Source organism: Ostrinia nubilalis, chromosome 13, assembly GCF_963855985.1.
Source record: "Ostrinia nubilalis chromosome 13, ilOstNubi1.1, whole genome shotgun sequence".
Lineage (NCBI taxonomy): Eukaryota > Metazoa > Arthropoda > Insecta > Lepidoptera > Crambidae > Ostrinia > Ostrinia nubilalis.
The window spans coordinates 2,461,156-2,480,327 of NC_087100.1; the positions used below are offsets into that span (position 1 = coordinate 2,461,156).

General features: G+C 38.0%; 1 protein-coding gene across 1 annotated transcript; it reads left to right on the forward strand.

The window, feature by feature from the left end:
• The first annotated feature begins 15,978 nt into the window (after nt 1-15,978).
• On the forward strand, nt 15,979-16,668 carry LOC135077276 (uncharacterized). The gene has a single exon (XM_063971812.1). It carries the CDS (start codon nt 15,979-15,981, stop codon nt 16,666-16,668), a length of 690 nt encoding a protein of 229 aa, XP_063827882.1.
• Nucleotides 16,669-19,172: the final 2,504 nt, after the last annotated feature.

A 19,172-nucleotide genomic window follows, 5' to 3' on the forward strand; every position in this document is an offset into this window, starting at 1 on the left:
ATATTTATTACCCTTCACAATTCAGGTACACAAAGAATTAGGCCAAGGATTTGTAACTTATATACAAATTAGGCCAAGGATTTGTAACTTACATACAAATTAGGCCAAGGATTTCTAACCTGAAGTGTGAGGGACTGGTGCCTGAAATAGGTTTCTAAAGAGACATCTTAAGTAACAGCTGAGATCTTAAACTAAGCTCATATCAGACTGATCAGCCGCCATAACTGTCATGGCATAGAGACCAAAGGCAAGCATATATACATATTTCTAATCAAACATTTAAACTTTGTGCTTTTTTAATTTAATTAAGAGAATTCATCTCTCTAATCACTAAAACATAGAGTCCAGAATTCTTACTTAATCGTCACCAACTGATTGTGAAGTTTCGGGCAACTTTTAGACTGAATAGGTTTTCAGCAATACTCGAGCGATTCACCAATACAACCCCGGTCCACCCATGAATCACATATGTGCAATATGCGTATTCGATTCATGAATTAAAAATATCACACACTTGGTCATATGGAGGTGTTCGCCAAACGTCGCGGGAAACGCTCGGCTTTATGACACTGCGCAGACTGCCTACTTCCGTTGAGGAGTTCATCTCGAACAACATGCGGAATTTGACATGGGAATGACTAAGGTAAATAATTGTCGTAAGTATGTTTTTTTTTATCCACAACGAGGAAGCTCTTGGCCTGTATCTCACCTGTATGTCTCAGCTTTTTTGTGTTTAATGACACTTTTCAAGGCGAGAGTAAATAGGCACTTACAGGGCAGATATGGTACATCCTAGACTGCATCCCACTTAACATCAGGTGCGATTGTGGTCAAATACCTGCCTTGTTATGCATAAAAAACAAAAAAAAACATTAGTGTAATAAGCTGGCCGTGACTTTGCACGCGTGAAAAAAGTTTCAGATAAAACTGCAGCCTGGCTTTTATTTAAATGGGATTGTGTCCAGTACATAATGATGTACAATTAAACAATGTGTACAATTATAATAAATGTACGCTGAATAGTTATCAAATTTATGGCTAAAAATATGAAGGTGAGTGACACGGGAAGTGCTCCGAAGAATTGTCCGGACTTATTCCTGCCGCCACTTTTCGCCATTGATCTACCCGACAGCACTTCCATCCCCATCACTTAGATGGTTGGCAGTCCACAACAGTACGTTTCTCTAGAAACTTCCTGCCCCGTACAACCAAACTGTGGAATGGACTGTCGTCTGCGGTGTTTCCGGACGGATACGACCTGCAAGCTTTCAAGAGGAGAGCGTATCTTCACCTTAAAGGCCGGCAACGCACCTGAGTCTGCGGGTGTCTATGGGCGACGGTAATCACTTACCATCAGGTGATCCGTCTGCTCGTTTGCCTCCTGTCACATAAAAAAAAGGTAGGTACATAGGTACACGTACGAAGTTTTTCAGATGTATCTGTATACATCTGAAAAACTTTAAGATACTTTTTTATTCATAAGTACCTCTACATTTTAGCCGAAAGACGTCCACTGCTGGACAAAGACAAAAACGACGACGACCTCTACATATGTACTTTGACTCATACCCATTCATGATTCGCGCTTCGAAGAACATTTCGAGAACGTTACTGCCAAAACTGATAGTAAAACATAACATTTCCCTTGCTACGCAAATATTACGTAGATTAATTTAGCATTGAACTCTTATTACGTATGTAGTTTTTCATTCGCATACCATACGTTTTGGTGCCCTTGAGTTTTCACGTTAGAAGACATGTGCGTTTGCAAGCTCCAAGACAATGAAGAAACATTGTGATAACTAAGTATTGATTGGTGGGAACAATCTACTCGTATTTTCTGATAAACTCTAGTCCAGTGATGGACATAGCTAATGACCAATTTTAATCGATGGTTTACATCAATAACTTAACCAATGGAACTTGGCAGGATATGATAAAAGTAATGTTAGCTATGAAATAATCTATTCAGCCCATACAGTCCCACTGCTAGACGTAATATCCAAAGATCATTACTAAGCACTCCCGCTTTTCATTCAGCTATTGCTATCTTCTTGGAGAGAAGAAGAAAACTACTAAGGGCTGATTTTTCAACCATCGGATATCATAACTGAAGAATAAGTTTGGCACATTGACAGTTTCAGTATGGGAAATATGTCAAAATGACAAGTTTATTCTCCAGTTAAAAGATATCTGAGGATTGGAAAATCAGCCCTAAAGTCAGAATATTAATTTATTGATTAAAATGTAAACTGCAGCTCCAAGTCAACAGTTTGGAGTTACGACAAATTTTCGCACGTGCATTTTTGTGCGGCTAAAAATGGTGGTCCAATCATGAGATTGCTAAGTGATAATAAAACATTGGCTCCTTTCATGGCGTCACGTGGCGCGTCCAGTCATGGCGGGTCATCATAAGAGACTGGACAGCTGTGACCAGTTGACACCAGACACCATACTGTATCCAGTTGGTGAAACTCAAAAAATTTGTAATAGTGACTGAGTTTCTTGCTCAGCACTGGCCCAAAGCAGTGGTAGGGTTAATACTGGGACGTGTAAAAGTGCCTTTAAAAGCCTACTTGCAAAAATAAAATGAGTTTTAATCTGGACACGCCATTTCACGCCAATAATTTTTAGTTTCACCAACTGGACACACGTGTGTCCAGTCTCTTGTGTAGAGTTGGTGAATGAATAACCGTCATGGCGACGTGGGCACTGCCCTTTAAACTAAAACAAAACTGAAAAACACCTAGTTTTTTAACTAACTACGGCTGGAATAAAAACATTAACATAATATAATGCTCGCTCATTACCATCCGTTCGTTTGCAACGAGACGGTTGCAATTTTGTTGCAGTTGAATGAGCTCGTTTATTTCGATTATGTAAAAAAAAACATCGAATGTGAGTTAGTTGTAAAGAAAGTAAATAGTTGGCTATAGTGAAAACTTTACGAGAATTGATGATGGCCAGACAGTTTTTTCTTACTTACTACTTACATAATACAAAATTGTCTGGAAACGCTTGAATGGTTGTGGTGACGAAGCAGTAAGAACGAAGAAAAAGAATACTTAAGGCATAATTAATTATGTCATGTCAAATAGCTTATTTTCCGAATGGACTCATAATAATTGACCTTTAAAGGTCGATTGATCTTTAATTTCGGCGACTCTCCAAGACTGGTGTTCTCACCTTAAAACAATAAAAATGGCCGCCGTAGTTTGTTCAACCCGGCCAATGGAGTGCAAATTAAAAGGCACACTTTTTAAGGATTTTAATTTTCGCGTTTACGCTCCTTTTTACGAGCGACGATCATGGGAAGATACAACAAGCTTATGAAAGTGTGAGTTTTTTCGACGCTAACCAAAATATTGACGTCTTGAGGTTTATGTGTCCTTGAAGTATATTTAAAATGACTTTTCACTTCTATTCTTAAAAACGTATTATGTAAATACGCTACCTGTATTGTTACATTCATCATACTAAAGTTATAAATAGGCTTTTTTATGTTTGTAAAAGTTGAACTGAAACACTACTGGACTGATTTCAAAAATTCTTTTACCATTATAATCTCGTACCTACTACATATACCGTGTAACATACGCTATAGCAGACCGAAATGCACGCGGGCGAATTCGCAGGCAAAAGCGAGGTAATAAAATTGACGAGGTAGTATGTTACATACTGTTACGATACATGTTATAATGTATACGCAACTGGAAAATTTATAAAATATCAAAAAGTTGACAGTAAGATGTGACAAGTCTGTATAGTAATTGTTCGCAAAATAAATATGTACAGGTGCGTAAGGCCACATTTTATAATTTAATATTCGGAAATTTGCGTCATGAGTGACCTTACAGAATTAATTTTCGCTTAATCCACACCCTTTGTTTAAATTTTAAGGCCAGGTACTCACGAATATGAACCTAAATGGAAAGAATAGTTATTATTTTAATTATAGAGGTCACCATCACCACAGTAGATAAATCATCAGCTCATAAATATACTGTGCCATCACTCTAGTGAGTGTCGATGGCTTATCTTTAGGATACGCGAAAGTAGTCAAGCTATAAACATAAAACCCCACATTTTTGATTTCCAAGATATTATAAAAACCAAGTGTGCAGAATATTAAGTAGGTATATTCAAAATCATGAAATCTCATTTGTTGTTGGACTGGAGAGAGACGCCAAAGATCGATCTTACGTATCATAGCGTAGTTAATACATAGTTACTTAGTTGCTCCAATTTACTTTTTTTAATGTTTAAAATGTGTGCACTCGCCCCTACATTTCCCATTTTAATTATGAATCATGTGAGGGGCCAGTCAAATGGGCTGGCAACACGAGACACTGCGCAAGTACGTATTTGTTAAGCTATCTTTTTGAGTTTCGCACTAATGTCAATGAATTGAATATTTAATACGTTGAACCTCTTGAAAAATGTTAAAATTCTTCAGTTGTTCTTGATTGAGTAACCAGAGTTATAAAGAATAGAGAAGCTATCGTAAGCAAAATTCCTGCTCCATTATGGAAACAAAAAACTGAAGTTTTCTGAAGCGTTAAAACATTGGTTCTGTCGTCTAACCAAACTTTAAAACAACCAGCGCTAGATCGCTTACAGAGTATAGTTTTTCAAATTTAACTAGAATCTCAAAGTCGCACTAAAGTTATGTGTACGGAATGCAGTACAGTTCGTTTGAACAGAGCGAGTGTTCGGGTCGCGATTCGCGAAACATAGAGCGAAGTTACATTATATCAATGAGTAATACGGTTGTCTTCTCAAGTGTTCAGAGTTGAGATAGTTTTATTAAAACTTTGTTCAGTTAAAACATTAAAAAATAGAACCCTTAATAGCTAAAACCATTAATATTAATCGCCATATCATTTACATCGGCTGCAGCAAAAACTATTGTCAGTCCTTTCCCATACGAGCTGGTCGCACGGCCCCAACCGAAGGATTCTGGTGACACACTCCCCAGGTCAAGTTTGTCGATTGTCTCGTTCTTCATAGATTATAAGCTATTGATTGCAATTGTTGAAAACAAAATTGAATGGTGTAAAACTGAGTGATTGAAATTCCAGTTTCTTCGGTGGGAGTGTGATTGGTATTAACAGCTGGTGCTTTTTAGGTGCCTTATGTTAATGTTACTGTGCCTGTAGTTGATAGGTTTTGAGTGCTGAGTACATTTTTAATTTAAGTTATAAAACTATTTTTTTGGGTCTACCTACATGACTGCCGGGCTATGATGCACACCGTGGTTTTAGACGACAAATGTATGGGCTTATCGCGTAACGCGACATCTTTTCATTTTATTGTGAAATTGCCGCTGTCACCGTTCATCTCCGAATCAGCTATCTATTTGAAATAGTACCTTTTGAGGGCGATTTTTTGAGCTGATGGCCGCTGGGGCAGGAAAGTTCTTGAGTGGCGACCACAAGTCGGAAGACGTAGCACGCTACGTCTTCCGTGGTGGGAGGCATGCCCACCGACGATCTGGTGAAGGTCGTGGGAGGTGCCTGGATGCGAGCGGCGCAGGATCGGTCTTCGTGGAAATCCTTGGGGGAGGCCTTTGTCCAGCAGTGGACGTCTTTCGGCTGAAACGAACGAGGGCGATTTTTATTCGTTTATTGACTTACACATGCCAAAGAGTACCTAGTGGTTTCTAGAGATTTGATGATGACCTTGCTAAAGCACACCTCAAGCATTTGGCAATACACTATTCTGTACCATAAGGTTCTTGAAAGATGATAATAGCTGGATATATTCTAGTAGCTGATTGATTAGTACACCCACTACTCCAAACCTTCTCTTAGTAAAAGCTTTTCCCTTTGGCTATTATTAACCAAACTTTCCATGTAAACCGTGAAAAATTCCATAAAACATCTCGCCATCTAAACCGACAAAATAAGGTTGTCGTCAGGTCAAAAATTTAAAATGTCTTGTACAGTTCGGTAGAGTCATTGTTGTAGTACAATTATATTCCTTTTCAAATATTAATTGCTTTTCTTTTGAGTTCCTCGTAAACCTTTTTACAATCAACCAAGGATTTTTACTTCCTTTATTTCTTTTTTAAAGTAAAATAACAAATTGTATTTTTGATGTGATGGTTAACGACTGTTTTTGACAATATTTATTTATAACAAATTATTTCTATTGTTGGTGTGAAGGCTGAGTGAATTCCATCCTCATTGCTTATTGGATTTTCAGGAATTCAATTATATGTATTTATTATGAAACAGGCGAACTTGTCGTTAGAAAGCGACTCGTAGTTCCTTATTATGAAATGATAAAGTATATTTGTCTCAAAACTTGATACTTAAGTATGAATCGTGGCTCCGGCAATACTTGGGTATGAATTGAATTTTAAGTTTCGTTTTAAATAAGGGTCTAGATTTCTTCCTCTTTTTAAACTCTAGTAAACTGTAAACCACTTCCCTCGATATATTGTATAAAAACACAATTATTTTTTAACTTATATTAAAGGTGCCAACTGTGTGCATTATATATTTTTACTCGTCATAGCTTTTGTGACAGACTGTACTATTTCGTCACAAAACAAAGACCTGCGTCCATCAGGTTTAGCTTGTGTTACTTAACGATGGATCTTAACATTTTGAACTTTACTTAGTTCGGGAACAATGAGCTTGTCAACATCGGAGGTCAGAGCCCGTGACTTTTTACGGTTTTGGAGTTTTTGACGGATTTTTAACCCATTTTTTCTAATACATAAACAAATAATAGTATTTATGTCATTATTGCGGAGAGTGGCTCTTGGGCGTGCCAGAGTGGAAATCAAAATTACTTGTGCGAAACAAGTGTAATAAATGACACAAATAAAAAATAGTTGGGACTATTCAAATTTGCATTTATTCTGAGCTAATGTTGTACTGCTGATGTACAAAGTTAACAAGATTGATTGTAAAAACAGAAGGTATTAAATTTCAAAAATGTAAAAAGTTATAAAAAACGTAGAAAAAAATATAAAAAAGGGCGGTGTACAGTGTACAGTTCCCAACAGTTATCTTAAGTAAACAAACATAAACAGAAAATATTTAACCTCTTCTATTAAGTGCAAGGAGAACCAGTGTCACCACTTCCATAACTTAGGTAAAAAATGAAATAAAAGAATAATTTTAAGGCTGGGTTGCACCAGCTTACTTAAATTTTAACAATCGTCAAAAGTCTGTCAAACTCCATACAAAATATGGATAGTCACGGTTAAAATAAAGTGGTGCAACTCAGCCTAACAGTTCGATGTATTTAGTAGAGCTAAATCTAGAATAAGTATAATAAATAAATAAATCATTTATTTTCCCTCACAAACTTAGGTTAGCACTACAATTAGTATAAAATACATATAGGTACTAAGTTTGTGTGGGACTGGTGCCTGAAATAGGTTTTGTTTAAAACATGTTCTACAAGGTTACATACTAGATACTACCACGAAGGTTTAACGGGATTATTAGTAATTTGTATTTACAAATTGCAAATATTCTTTAAATAAATACATACACGAGTATATTACGTATTTTTTACCAAATCGATGGGAACGGGACAGATCTGAAAACGTCATCTACGTTAACTGGGCCACATATCATGTGATTTTATGAGTATCTAGAAGGCTGACGATGACAAGTGACGTAATAAACGTTGCGCGGTCATGGGATATACAGGATGGAATTTTGTAATGCCACCTGGAGGGAAAGTACTTGTGGCGACTACGTCCCACTTACGCCTCATACCAATTAATTAAAATATACTTAATTGTAATACTTCTTGTACAAACTTAAGATGTAAATGCTTTGTTAGTTATAGCGTGTTAATTTTAGAGCATGGTTATTTTAGTTTCTCACGCACCTGCAATTTTAGGATTTTATTGTCGGAATGTTTAACTCAAATCTTTTTAGTGTTTCGCCGATGTAACATGTGGTCCATTGTTGATCTATGCAATTATTGCAGGTGTCTGTGTATCAAGCAACATCAACCTTTGTAATGTCTTTCTATTGTTTGTTGTTTACTTTGTATTATGTTTGTACCAACCTTTGCCATGTGTTTCATGCTAATTGTTTTGTTTGTATCTTCGTGTTATTTTCACTTTGTTTTACGATTGTTACCTGAAAAGGCCGCCGACCGTCGAGAGAAAAACCAATGTTGAGTTTAGTCAGTCAGTACGCAACCTCGGTACCGGTCGGACGCCTTGAAGGCCCATCCTCGCGCTTACACAATATAGTTACCGTCTTACCAGTCTATATGAACTTTTATTTATAAAAACCTACGAACCCTGCTACCCGAGTATAGAGCGCCGACATACTCTTAATATTGTAGATAGAAAACTTTTCTCAAAGACAACATTCCTTTATTTTTGAAAAGAAATAGAACTGCATTCAAAGATTTCCAAAAAATTGCTTGCCACACCCGGGAATCGAACCAACTAAAATCTGTTAAAAATTACACCCTGTATTTTTATTACATCGATCGTTAGGGTTAGGTATAAGGATGAAATCTCTCTATCAAACTTGTTCTCTTTCTTTTTAAAAATAAAGGAATGTTTTCTTTCAGAAAAAAATTCTATCTACAGTATTAAGAGTACTTTCCCGCCAGGTGGCATTACAAAATTCCACCCTGTATACGCTACGCATGTGCGTCCGCGCACCCTGAAAATGCCGCTATGTGCTAATAAGTGCGGCAAATATTACGTTCTATAGAAAACCTGCTAAAGACATACCTGTACATTACACAGGTAAGGGTCCGTATAAAAATAAATATAACATTTTTATAATTCTTGCGTTCATAGCAGTTCGGTTGTGTAAGTTCGCCACCACTCTAGATGTTTTCTGAACTGTTTCCAATGTTTTCTTTCTTTATTTCCCTTTGAAATCAATGTCACGAGATATGGGATCGATTCCCAAATAATTGCATTGTGAAATGTAAAACTCATTTATTTTTGCAAATATTAGTTTTGAATAAAAAACACTTTTACACGTCCCAGTATTAACCCCACCACAAAAAGACAAAAAATGGGCCAGTGCTGAGAAGAAGCAGCGCAAGAAACTCAGTTACTATTGTCAGCCTTTGATGTGAATTATATGAAAACAACTTGAATAATAAAAAAAATACACATGAACCACACTTTACTTAGTTTGGGACTAGCTAGATATCGCGGCGTCGAATTTCCAAGGTTATTATATACTCATTGAAAACAAACAGAACATGATAATTATATGGATTTCATTAAGTTTCATTTGTTTACGAATACTATAGATCCCTTTACAAGCCATGTCGCGACCTCGGCACCGTATTTCAACGCTTCACCACACCTTGCGTAAACCATACCTACTTATTGAAAAAATATTTCGACTTCAATCCAATGCCGTGTACGGTAATGAAGTGATACTGGATTGTTTTGTAGTTTTTATGCGCTTAAACGACATATAAATATCTAAGGCTGAGTTGCACCACCTATCTTTGACAGTATCTATGACGATAACCGGTGTTTTTTGTACGGAGTTTGACAGAATTTTGACGTTTGTCAAAGTTAAAGTAAGATGGTGCAACCCAGCCTAACTTATTTCAGATGCTCTAACTAACATTTGTCCCCTACGAGATTCGAACCTGCAATTTCAGATGATTTCAGTACGCAAAGCATCTAGCTAGAAAGGTCGGGTCAGTCAGGTACAATATTATTGTATTAAGTAAAGTAAAGTAAAAGTTTATTTAACATTTTTTACATTGCTTACATTGCATTAGTTAAGTCGTTTGGAAAATGTGTTGGAAAATATCAAGTACTGCTTTACGTTTGCTAGTTTTTTCAGTAGAAAAAATAGCCACATGAACACCAAACTGTAAATTTTTATCGCAAAATAGCATCCATTAGAAATTCCTAAATGTGCCGCCGTCCGTACTTACGAGTACAACTGGCAAACGCTAACCACACAAACATTCCAGAAAAAAAACCACAACCGTCATATTTTGTCCCGTGCAACACACTGTGCGGCTATAAAATTCTATTTTGTGCCCGAACCAAAACGAAACCGCTGTGTATTGTATCCAGTTTTAGATTTAGACCACTTTTAGATAGACGAGGTCGATTCAGGGCATTTTCATTTCAACTTAAGTAACTTAGGCTGAGTTACACCACCTAAATGACCGTAACTATAACGATAACCGGTGTTTTTTGTATGGAGTTTGACAGATTTTTGACGCTTCTGAAAGTTAAAGTAAGATGGCGCCTGCCTTAAAGTCAATTTGTAAGCCTCAGCTGCACTTCCTTAACTTTAACTATAAGCGGTACTTTTGTATGGAATTTGATCCGACTTTTGACGTTTGTTATTTTTTTAAAGTAAGTTTGTGCAACTCAGCCTACATGCTTTTTCAATCTTAGCCAGCAACTAATCTTCGGTAGCAACTTTGGTGTAAGCCAACATAATCGTCTAACATGGCACAATCGAACGAATTAATATTTATTCTCGCACAATCAAATTGATAAAAGTCATTACATGATAGATACAAGCAAAAATATTATCCTTTGTAATACAAAAGATAACCAAATGCCTAAATATACAATAGCACTTAAAGACAATTTCTTAAAGATGTTTCGTTATCGCCGTTAAAATGTGGAAAACCGCGGATTAATTTGATAATTGGAATTTGAAGTCTTTCTTATAATTTGATAAGAATAAAGATAAAATGTTGCCAGGCCTCCCAAAAGGTGGACCGACGATCTGTGAAGGTCGCGGGAAGTACCTGGATGCGGGTAAGGCAGGCAGGACCTGTCGTTGTGGGTTGTGGAAATCCTTGGGGGAGACCTTTGTCCAGCAGTGGACGTCATTTGGCTGGAACGAACGAAAGATAAAATGGCTTTTAATCTAAAGGTACTGAACGTCTCGGAATCCGGCCCAGTGTAAGCTCATTTAATAGCCTGGCCAATAATAGGCATTGTAATGAGAAGTACTCAGGGGTGGCAAAATGTTTATGGTGTACAGATTCACTTTCTAGACATACTCTGCCTATACCTGCTCGGGCTATAATTATATTTTGATGCATTAATTTTGATTCTAACTAATTAAACTTACGCATCACGCACGTTATGTCCTCCTTCTTGACTATATCTTATGCAAATTCTTCTTTTACTATTTGAGGATGATCAGCTTTTGTCTGGCTTTAAATTTCCCATCTTTAATTTTCTGGTTACACAAAAAAAAACTTAAAATTTAACAGTCCATTGCGTAAAATTACTTTTAAAAAGACAAGTAAAAACTTTTTACTGCCATCGACTAAACGCATAATTTTCTAAAACTAATTTAGAGATAACTTAATTAGTATATTATTATGTAAATAACATAGGGGTGGTGGATGGCTCATAGACATGAGTCACGATGCGCCAGCCCTGGCAGGAAACGTTTGTTCGCGCTGCTACATCAGCGCCACCACCGGCGACGCTAGCGCCCCCTATCATAATCAAGCATGCTCCATAGAAAGAGGTCTATGGAGCCGAGAGAATTTTGGTCTATGCGACGACCGCCAACGAAAGCGTCGCTTCCATTTTTTTACCGCCAACGAGAAAGGCTTTATTTTCTGTAATGTACCTATAATATTGTTTAAACCGAAGTAAAACCCAATGTTCACCGAAGAATGGCTTATTATTGAAAAGGCCCCTAATTTCAAGATCCTACAAACTACAAACTACAATCCTAAGCTCCAACATGGTTTTTGGCGACCGTGACAGGACGAACACGAAGAAAACTGCTGAAAAACGATGATTCCGATGAAGAACCGATGCTAAACCCAAATCCAGGCCTCCATCCAAGATTCCAAGCACCTATAACCTATTGCACGATTGTAATGCGCATGGAGTGTCGTAGTGTTTCATCCAAAGTTTTCATGTTAACTCGCTAAGTATATTTTCAAATTCTCCAAGCAACAGGTGGGTTCTTTTCTTGTCGCTCTTCACTGTCTTCCTGTTTGTGCCTTCGCTATTAGCTTTGCACGCATTAAACACCACACGCCGAACTGTTTCAGTCTAATCGGGCCTACAACGTGGGGGTGCCTATCTCGCGTGCTAACCTCTGAGCTGCCGATCTCCGCTTCTGCTGCGGGCGGCGTCAGGGCAGTTGTAAAGCTTCGGGGCATCGGGCTGAGGCTGCGACGCGCACGAGTTGCGCAAAGGACCGCTATACAAGTTTGACCTGCACATTTTATTTGCTTATTTCATTGTTTGTGCGCCAATATGTCTGAGAGTGATGACTATAACGAGAGTTCCGCCAAATTGGACCTCACTAAATTGTATAGGCAACGTAGTTCTATCAAAGGCCGTCTAACTTCAATTAAAAACTACTTGCAAACTATTAAATTGATCAATCCGAGTGACCTTAAAGGTGCAAAACTTAAGGAGCTCACTATTCGGTTAGAAAAATGTCAAGAACTATTTTCATCCTTCGATAATTTGCAAACACAAATAGAAAACAATTCTGACAATTTAGATATTCAATTACAAGAGAGAGAATCAATAGAAAGTGACATGTACTCTGCCTTGTCTAGCTTCCAAGAAATAATTGAGTCTGCTACTCCAAATTCCAATTCAAAGTTTTGTGATGCATGTAGTGTTTCCAACGGCAGTCACTCACAAGAATTCAATAATATCAAGTTGCCAACTATAAAATTGCCTACATTTGATGGAAATTACCTAAAATGGCTAGAGTTTCATGACACTTTTGATTCATTAATTAATTCCAATGATTCTATTCCGGCAATAAACAAATTTCATTATCTCAGATCATCACTAGAGGGAAGTGCTCTTGTTGTTATAAAATCTATTGAATTTACATCCAAAAATTACCTTGTTGCTTGGGAATTGTTATGCGAGAGATACAACAACAAAAATATTTTGATTAATAATCACCTAAAGTCATTGTTTTCAATTGAGTTAATTAACAAAGAGTCTTATAAGGCATTACGCTATTTAATTGATAATGTCACTAAAAACTTGAGATCTCTAAATACTTTGGGTCTGCCCACCGATAGTTGGGATGCCTTGATAATATATTTGGTATCTTCTAAATTAGATACTTCTACCAATTGTAAGTGGGAAGAGCATAAGAGTACCTTACCAAGCTTGCCCACACTAGATAATTTCTTTCAATTTTTGCGAAATAGGGCTGCTATTTTAGAAACTACCTCTATAAATAAGGTAGAGAAGCCCGTCTATCAATCTAAAAGTTTTCAAAAGTCTAACAATAATACAACCAAGTCTTTTTCAGTGTCATTGGAAGACAATAGTGATGCAATTGCCACATCCTATACCCCTACATGTGCCATTTGTAGTCAATCTCATCCAACTTACCAATGTCCAACTTTCAAAAGGTTGTCTGTTGAAGACAGATTCAATGAAGTTACTCGACTAAAGTTATGTAATACTTGCCTTCGTAAGGACCATATTTCTTCTCAGTGTAGACTGAAAGGATCATGTCGTATGTGCAAGTCTAGGCACAATACTTTGTTACATTTTGACAAACCCAATATTAAGGAAGCCGATAACATTACTGTTCCTTCCTTGCCTATATCTCTCTCAGCTGTTTCAGTTGGCCAAGTCCTCCTATGTACTGCTATGGTTGAGATTGAATCTAATAATAAGTTGTACCAAGCGCGTGCTCTGCTAGACACGGGCAGCCAATCGTCTTTTGTGACTGATGCATTCATACAAAAATTAAGTTTGCTTACCGAGGACATCAACTCGATGAGTGTGTCTGGGATCAACAATGTCGCGTTTTCTATAACAGAACGTTGTAAGTTAACTCTAAAATCCAAAGTTAGTTCATTCAAGAAGCAGGTGCAGTGCTTAGTTGTGCCTGAGATAACTGGACTATTACCATCTATGAATGTCAATATTGAACATCTTAACTTGCCTACCGATCTTGAGCTTGCAGATCCTCTATTTTACTGTCCCTCCACTGTCGATATACTTTTGGGGGCAGACGTTTTCTGGGATATTGTAGGTTCAAAGCGAATTAAGTTAGGATCCAACAAACCTATTATGCAACAATCCCACTTAGGGTGGTTAATCTCTGGGCCTATAAGTCATACCCAGCCTAATATGCAACCAAATACTAATGTTCATTGTCATTTCACTAAGGAAATACATGATTCACTAAAGTTATTTTGGGAAATTGATTAATTTCACCCCCATATGTTAAAGTTAAAAGTTACCTAATTTTAAACAAAAAGACAAGATATTTTAGGGGTAAGTTAGTCTCCTAAACTAGATTAATTGCATTTCAATTGATATCGATTCAAATTTTCCAATTACTAAACTATTTATGATTATTCTATTTTATGCATGACATGTAAAATCTTTGACCCACTGGGACTATTATCTGCATGCACTATTAAAGCCAAAATTATGCTACAAAAGCTTTGGAGCCTAAAATTGGACTGGGATGATCCAGTGCCGCCTAACTTATCCAAAGATTGGTCTATAATTGCCAACAATCTAAATAAACTATCTTCATTATACATACCTCGCCATGTTGTTTGTAATGAACCCATATCAATTGAGTTGCATTGTTTTGTGGACGCATCACAGGATGCCTATGGCACCTGTATCTATCTGCGCTCAATTGACAAAGATAACAATGTTTCAGTCAAGTTATTATGCGCCAAGGCTCGAGTCGCGCCTATCAAACCTACAACTATTCCGCGACTGGAGCTCTGTGGTGGCCTCTTGGGAGCTCGCCTATGTTCTAAATTGATATAATCTCTAAAATTGGATTTTAAACAAGTAGTATTTTGGACTGACTCTACAATTTTATTAAGTTGGATCAAAACACCTCAAAAATTACTAAAAGCCTTTGTTTCTAACAGAATTCAAGAAATTAACGAGCTCACAAGCGGTCACACTTGGCGACACGTTCCTACCGATATCAATCCGGCTGATTTGGCCTCTCGAGGAGTCGAACCCCAAGACCTAGAACCCACTAGTATATGGTGGTCAGGGCCTCCTTACCTAGCACACGATTATGTAGAGTGGCCACAGCAACTTATTAATTTTTCTGTTGAAGTTCCTGAATTAAAAGTTCATTTAAATATTGAAAAACCTACATTTATTGATTTTGACAAATATTCGTCCTATAGTAAATTAAAAAGAATATTTGCCTATGTATTGCGATTTGCCAACAATGTTAATAAAAACAAGGCTAAGATTACGGGCTCACTACAAGTTGAAGAGTTGAATAAATCTCAAACATTGTTAATTAAATTCTGTCAATTTGAATCTTTTCATACAGAAATTAATACTATTTCAAAGAGCCAACCATTGCATCATAAGTCTAAACTTTTACCTCTAAATCCATTCCTCGACGCAGATGGCGTCCTACGAGTAGGAGGAAGGCTAAAATTATCTAATCACGAGTTCGATAAAAAACATCCTATAATTTTAGATAAACATCGATTAACTAGATTGATTTTAATTGATGAACATTTACGTCTTTTTCACGCAGGGCCTCAGCTCCTGCTAGCTTCCATCAGGGACACCTTCTGGCCCCTGGGTGGCAGGGCGCTTGCTCGCAGCGTCACGAAGGCCTGCGTCACTTGCATCCGTTGGCGCGGCAAGACTATGCAGCCCCTTATGGGCCACTTGCCGGTCAACCGCACTAATGTGTCATTCCCATTTTATTATTGTGGCGCCGATTTTGCCGGGCCATTTCAAATATCCAGTCGTAAAGGACGTGGCAATCGCATCACCAAATGTTATCTATGTATATTTGTATGTCTTACAACCAAGGCTGTCCACCTTGAGGTGGTCAGTGACCTAAGTACTGAAGCTTTTATTTTATGTCTTCGACGTTTTGTATCTCGCCGCGGCAAACCCATACGATCCATTGCGACAACGGCACTAACTTCGTTGGGGCAAACAATGAACTAAGTAGAATGTTGCGGTCAAGTCGTCAGCCCGTATGCAATTTCACTAGTAGCGAAGGCATAACCATGAAGTTTATACCGGCATACTCCCCCAATTTCGGCGGTTTATGGGAGGCCGGCGTTAAATCGTCAAAATATCATTTAAAACGGGTCGCGGGCAATAGTTCGTTAACATTTGAAGAACTTACTACGCTCTTCGCGCAAATAGAGTCAATCCTCAATTCCCGCCCCCTGTCACCTCTATCTTCCGATCCTCTTGACCTGACTCCTATCACTCCTGGCCACTTCCTCATCGGTCGTCCACTCATGTCGGTGCCATCTCATCCGCCTGAAGAACTGAAGTCTACCAATCGCTACCACATCATAGAGAGACTCCGGCAGCAATTTTGGGACAGATGGAGGACGGAGTACCTATCAGAGCTCCAGGTCCGAACGAAGTGGAGGACAATGCAGCATCAAGCCAAGGAAGGCGACCTGGTCCTACTCAAAGAAGACCACGCCCCACCTATGAAATGGCGCCTAGGACGGATTGTCAAACTCTACCCCGGACCCGACAATATCACCAGAGTTGTGGATGTCAACACGGCCAAAGGAATTGTCCGCCGTGCTCTCAACAAGCTCGTCGCACTGCCGCCTTCGAATGAAGTTGAAACCCAGTCACCTGCTTTCAACGGGCCCCAGTATGTTCGCGCTGCTACATCAGCGCCACCACCGGCGACGCTAGCGCCCCCTATCATAATCAAGCATGCTCCATAGAAAGAGGTCTATGGAGCCGAGAGAATTTTGGTCTATGCGACGACCGCCAACGAAAGCGTCGCTTCCATTTTTTTACCGCCAACGAGAAAGGCTTTATTTTCTGTAATGTACCTATAATATTGTTTAAACCGAAGTAAAACCCAATGTTCACCGAAGAATGGCTTATTATTGAAAAGGCCCCTAATTTCAAGATCCTACAAACTACAAACTACAATCCTAAGCTCCAACAACGTTTTAAAAATGGCGCTAGCTTCGTCTGGGCCGCGTCTGCGCGCGCGGCCCGTATTCCGCGCGCATCCCGCCTTTCCGCCGGTGCGTGTGGCTACCGTGACCATATAGGAATACGGCTCCAGGACACGAGCGTGTCAAATTAAGGAGAACAAACGATAGCGCCGCTAGAGTTTTGACAGTTAATGCTTCAAAATAGGTATACAACTGAGTCCCAAACTCTCAATAGTGCTGTACCTCGACATCACAATCTACAACCTCAAAAAGACAACTTTCTGGCAGTATCTGGATGTAAAAAGAGGAAGATTGTGCTTTTTGACGTTTTCCTATTACCATCAGAAGTGGATTGTTGTGCCAGGCTAAAACGATGATGATCATATAATCAGTTGAAAAAAAGTATGATTTGACATCCAACATCCATCAAATTCACTGACTCATTTGGTAACTGACAGATGACTCTACATCACTAGAATCATGGTGAAGGTACAAAGAAAGAAAAGCATTTGTGATAGATTCTGCTGATGGAATCCATTTTAGAAACGGTTATTGAAACCAAAACATTACACTTTTGTGTCTTTTAAATAATTAAGCACTAGATCTCTGTCCTTCCGAAAACTGCAACCCTTTAACTACTCTCGCATTGTGCGTAATAGAAATTCTTGTAATTGTCACCTTTATTTTACCCAAAACCTAAAAATGACCAAATTAGTAGATACTAAGTCCCGTATAACTGGCCAGTCTGGCTACCTTAGCGCATCAGCCGTGTCAACAAACTGCGTTTAGTGCAGGAATGCGCGGGAGCATTGTTCTGGAGGTGGGCGCAGCTATGGGCAGGAATATGCCTTCGTATGGTGACGTCATTATCATTCTGCCCATTTAGTCATTTCAATATCATTTTAACCTAATTTATGTAATAGTCATTTTTACATGTTTTTATTTACCTTATTCGTCTTTAGGTTATTAAAAGCGTATTTGGCCATGATCCGCCTGATGTCATTCTTATCCAGAAAAGACCAAATCCAGTAATATTTTTATTCAAATCATAGGTGCGTATTCTGAAAAGATGTCCAATATTTTACGGTGAATGCCGTAAATAAACTCAAGAAAGATTCAGCCCTATTATTACTTGAGTATGAATATTATTTATATCACTTCTCTGAATGACCACTGTGAATTTGTTTTTCGATCTGTGTGCTTACCATGAGTTTACGTTAGGTGAGCTCGCTAGCGAATACGTCAAAAAATTCTATGAAGATTTTATTTTTTGAAAGTAGCCGCTAGTGGCGCTGCATGATATGTCATACATATAAATGTCATTTTTTACGCAGTCGCTAGCGAGCACACCCAACGTAAACTCATGGTAAGCACACTGGATGTGGATTGACAGAAATACCGATCAGAAGAACAATTTGATTGTTATTTGCCAAGAAAATTAAGTAATTTGGACTTAAATGTTAATTTAGAAGGGGGTTCATCGTCATCATCTTTTCAGCCATAGGACGTCCACTGAACATAGGCCTCCCCCAATCAATGCAGATTACATTTTGCCTGCCACTTCACTTGTGAAGGCAATGCACCATAGCACCGCAACAAAGCAACGTGTGTGTGGCCGACTTAATTAAGATTTTAGTTATCTTTTAGTACATAGCTTGTAAACGCGAGCAGTTCTGGTGAAAACCCATTAACTTGTCCCAGAGTACTGAGTACTGACATTACCCGGGTAATGACAATATGCTTTGCTAACTAAGAAGATTGACGTGTAATGACACCTCTTGTAATTGCATTGATAAAACATATGACAAGCCATTTTTTCTGCTTCAGAACCCAAATGGCACTGGTGTATTGTTTTGTTTAATATTTTATTCATTTTTTAATAGCACAAATTATAATAAATGCTAGACAAATTATATTAAACTTATGCCCGTTTTCACCATCAATCCCTAACTTTAAAGTGACCCCTATGGTAACTCATAACAGGAATTTTGTTATCAAAGGGGTCACTTAAAAATTAGTGATTGATGGTAAAAACAGGCATTATTATCCAAAGTTAGTGTAGAACTATTTATAGCTAAGTTAAAATATAAAATTAGGTACTTGGAAAGAATCTGTGATCTTGAATTTAAACAACGAATAAACTTATTAAACAATGCAATTAATGACATTATGGGTTAAAGTTTTATAGAATCACGCGATTTTCTCACCATTATACTATAATTTTTATATTGTTACTCAATATACTTAATACGCAACGCATACGAGTAATTATGTACAACATA

What these genes read in the sequence shown, in the direction of transcription:
- LOC135077276 (XM_063971812.1), top strand. Translation starts at nt 15,979, where the DNA reads ATGAAGTTTATACCGGCATACTCCCCCAATTTCGGCGGTTTATGGGAG.